Genomic DNA, 4174 nt, shown 5'->3' on the forward strand with positions numbered 1-4174 from the left:
ACAAACACACACTCTATTCACAAAAAAAATCCAAATAAAATGGCCTCCCCGCACCTCAAGATAAAAAAAGGCATAAAACCCCGAAAACCCCATCCCAATCGCCGCCGCAGCTCAATAATATTACCAGAGAGTGATATTACTAATAAATCAACACAGTAGCGACACCAGCTATGTCACAAAAAAGAACATAGGTCAGGCCTTTTTCTCGGTTCATACCTGAAAGCGGGTGGTTGGTGGTGCTCTGGAGTGGTTTGCTCCTTCTTTCCTATCAAACATTTATTGTCCTTATCTCTCCTCCTTTTTGCGTTTGTTACTCTTCTGTAACACCTCTAAACTTCGGCACTTATACCATACTTATAATTATGACCTTATTGTGTTGCAAGTGCCGTAAACTCTTATTAAAATAATCTTTAAAAAAATCATACCTGAAAGCAGCCATAGAAGTCCATATCCAGCGGCAGGTACTTGCTCTTGAACAAGAAGTCAGTGAAATAGGATACACAAATGAGCGTGAACAGCGAAATCAGCATAGACAGAGTACGGAATGGAAACAGTTGTGTTCCAGTGTCCTCGTCATACCTGTAGAGAAAAACAATTAAATGTAAGATATAAGGTAGGATAAGCGTTAGATCTATCTTATCCAGTCATGGACAGATTTCAAAAACCATTTTCATGTGTTATGTTGCAGTGTTTGGTGAGCTAAAAAAGCTTCTCGTTGTAACATTACACAACATCTCCTGGAGGGACCCCGGGGGGGGGGGGGGGGGGGGGGGGTGCAGGGTCTGGGCAGGAGCGGGGTCAAAGGTGCGACCCCAACGTCAAATGTTTGATGCCGTTCTCAATAGACATCTCCTTTTTTAAAAGACGTATATATATCAAGTTGAATTTTTTACTTAAATCTTTTTCAAGTTGTAAAGATGCCATTTTAACTGGAGGTAAGGTAGGTTATAGAATACCAAAATGTGTGTATATGATTCATTAGTGCGCAGCTGTATGTACACATAGTATGTAGGAACATAATTTAATACCACCACTTAACAACAATAACATCGACAACAAAATCAGTAGCGACAACAACAGCAACAACAAAACCCCAACAACAACAACAATAGCAACAACATCAACAAGAACAACAATAACAACATCAACAACAGTTTTCTCAGTTTTCAAAGAACGGCATATCATTCAGCATTTCCAAGTTAGCAGTCTCTGTTTAATAAAAATAATACTGCAGTCTACGGGAGACCACGTAACAGGTCATGAATCTCATTTGCCACCCGGAAGCTCAATCAGCAGAGTGCGGGGTCAGAGTTACCATAAATTCCGCCTCTTGTTTTCAAGAATGTTTATTGTCAGTCTTTTGTTCTGGCGACGTACCATGTACCCCAACTTCAAGAAGACGCACATGGTCTTGAGTAGGACTTTCACCCGTTGCTGTTTAGTGGTGTTCACGACAATTAGATGAGGCTTTAAGGCCACGCCATGTTGTCACTGCCAGTCACATCCAGATCCACTTTGTTATGTCAAGAACGTTGAGATCTTCCTTGTTGTTACAACAGAAGCCTGGGACAGTTACTCTTTAATATATCCTATTCATCAGAGTAAAAAGTCTTTGAATGAATGATGTCAACGACAGTGTACGTATTATGTCCATCTCAAAAACGTATCCAGAGTTCATGAAATCCACTACATTGGGAAAATTGCCCCCCCCCCCACCTTTTTATTGCCAACCCCCCCAACTTTCTTTCATGTCATTGTCACGCGTAAGACACCTTGTTGGGAGAATGTGAATCCCTATAACTGCTTCATACTCCATGCAACAAAGAGTTAACAGCACTATGACCACCACTGCCATCCTAATTGCCAGAGACAACATGGGTTAAGTGGGATGCAATATCTCAGCAGAAAGATGAATACATTCTATAGAATGTGTTGTCTCGAGCGGCCGTCGAACTCATGTCTTTTGCGTGCTATGTCAAACAGGCTAACAATATTGCACCACAGATGCCGATGTGACAGCAACTTTGTTTTCAACCCACCTGTTTTTATTGCGTGGAAAGGCGAAGCACCTAAGCCTAGTACCACACTACAACAAAACAGTTGGCCAATAGTTTTGTCGGTGAGTTGTGAATAATAAAAATAAGAGAATCCTTCCGCACCAACACAACAAAATAATCCATTTAGTCGTACTTTTCTTATTTTTATAGTTCACAACTCTCCAACAAAATGGGTGCTCCTCCTCTCGCTCAGATGGTATCACGCTGGACTACAGGGCGGATGGGCCAGGTTCGAATCTATGAGTGGGCGTTCTTGAACTTGGTTCCTTTTGTACAGTTTTCAAGGCTCTCAACCCATTTGGCTAGGTCCTATCTGAGACGGACGTTAAATTCGGAGGTCCCGTCTCTTAAATAACCTAATAGTGTTGATAGCAGTGTTGAACTTACTCTTTTCAACCGTTAAAACTCAAAACAGCTGACCAACTGTTTGGTCGATGTGTAGTTCTGGGTTCAGTGGTATTATTCTTAATGACGTAAGGTAAAGACTAGTTTTGAAAACATCCGTTTTGTGCGTGCAACATCTAAAAGGCCATATACCACAGCACAGACGCTGATATGATAATATATAGTGATAGTACATACGCGTTATTAACGATATAATATAACAATATAAACTTTCCTAACTCAATCGTCTTTTGCGGGAACGCAGGGCAATCGGTGGTACCATTCATTCTTAACGATTGCCTGAATGTACGACAATATTGTCTGGCCAAAGTACCATACCTAGCAATACAAAAACACTTTTCCAACTCATCACACTGGCGTCTGTGGTATAGCGATTATGTACTTCACTGTTGCATGCAGAAGATCGGAGTTCGATACCCGAGTTGGGAGAATCTTTCTACCGGGATGTTTTATCCTTCCTGGCCCAGGTTGCCTCTAACAGGCAGGATCGAAGCACGCCCCCCAGGTAATCTAATTTGTGTCGATATAGGTGTAAAAACACATGACCCCCCCCCCTCAACCCAATCGCTCTTACTTAACGATAACATAAAGACAAATTTCCAACTCACCAGGGATACTTAATTGCGGCAGGTATACCCAGCGTGCTCTCCCCTCCCATGAACCGGAAGAAGAGTCCCAGCACAAACGCCGAGAAGGAGCCGTAAGCGTTGGAGCCTTTGAGGTACATGACGCAGACCAGTTGGGGGAACAGGCACACGAAGACGAAGTCGGAGCACAGCACGAACAGGTCATAGATGGAAGACACGGTAATGGCCATCACACACGAGAGAACAGCCACCACCACTTGGGCTCCGCGCATCACCCACACCTGCATTGTTTCTGACGGCTGGATGAAAAAGGATGTTTGTTTGAGTTTAAGTAAAGAGAATCACATCTACCCAATAATGGTCGTTTAGTGCAGGGAAAAGTAAGACTGACTGACAGAAACGACAGAGGAAAGTAAGGAAGTAGGACTAACCAGTCGAAAAAGGAATTTGAGGGAAGCGGTGCATAATTAGTTTAACGTACGTAACAATGCGCTACCCTAGAATTACAAAATTCTATCTGCTCAGGACCATATTTTGAGAAATGTGACGTGAAAGATTCTGAGTTTCACAACATGTCAAGCTTTTTCGAATGCAATTTTTGGGATATGCTGATAACAACTCAGAAAAATCTTACGTTTTTGATAGAACAGATAGAGCATTTGGTTTCTAGCTTCATGGTAGTTAATTCAAAACGGCCAAAAATGTTAGATAAAACTTTGTAATTCTAAGGTAGCGAATTGCCAACTGGTATAGTGGGAGAAAAGGGAAGAAAGATTTGTTTTGTTTGTGTTATTAACACAATATGGTCATCTGGTGCTAAGGAAAAACAAAAGAAAACAAACAAAAAAAACAACAAACAACAACAGCAACAACAAAGACGTAAATAGCAGTGGAAAACGGAAGAAATTAGACTGTTCAAGGCGACAAAAACACCAATTATAGACCGGAGGGTTTTCCGAAGATTTATTTGCATGTGGAGTGTGTTTTGTTGATTATGATGGTGGTCCCACGGGATGTAAACTAGTTCTCTGTGAATACAATCTTCTTTGCCTTCCCATGGTACAGTGTGTATACGATTTTTGTATATGTGTGTCCGTGCGCGCGTGCGTGTGTGTGTGCGTGTGT

General features: G+C 41.8%; 1 protein-coding gene across 1 annotated transcript in view; it reads right to left on the reverse strand.

Annotated features, from left to right (window-relative positions):
* The window catches only part of LOC101853228 (high-affinity choline transporter 1), a 72351-nt gene that overhangs the window by 1226 nt on the left and 66951 nt on the right, over positions 1-4174 (reverse strand). The window contains exons 8-9 of the mRNA XM_035968898.1: positions 3071-3348; positions 426-579 (exon numbers count right to left, since the gene is read on the reverse strand). Of these exons, the coding sequence (XP_035824791.1) occupies positions 426-579; positions 3071-3348 (432 nt within the window). The remainder of the gene's footprint in view (positions 1-425; positions 580-3070; positions 3349-4174) is intronic.

This window comes from Aplysia californica, unplaced genomic scaffold, assembly GCF_000002075.1.
Source record: "Aplysia californica isolate F4 #8 unplaced genomic scaffold, AplCal3.0 scaffold00095, whole genome shotgun sequence".
In the NCBI taxonomy this organism is placed as follows: domain Eukaryota; kingdom Metazoa; phylum Mollusca; class Gastropoda; order Aplysiida; family Aplysiidae; genus Aplysia; species Aplysia californica.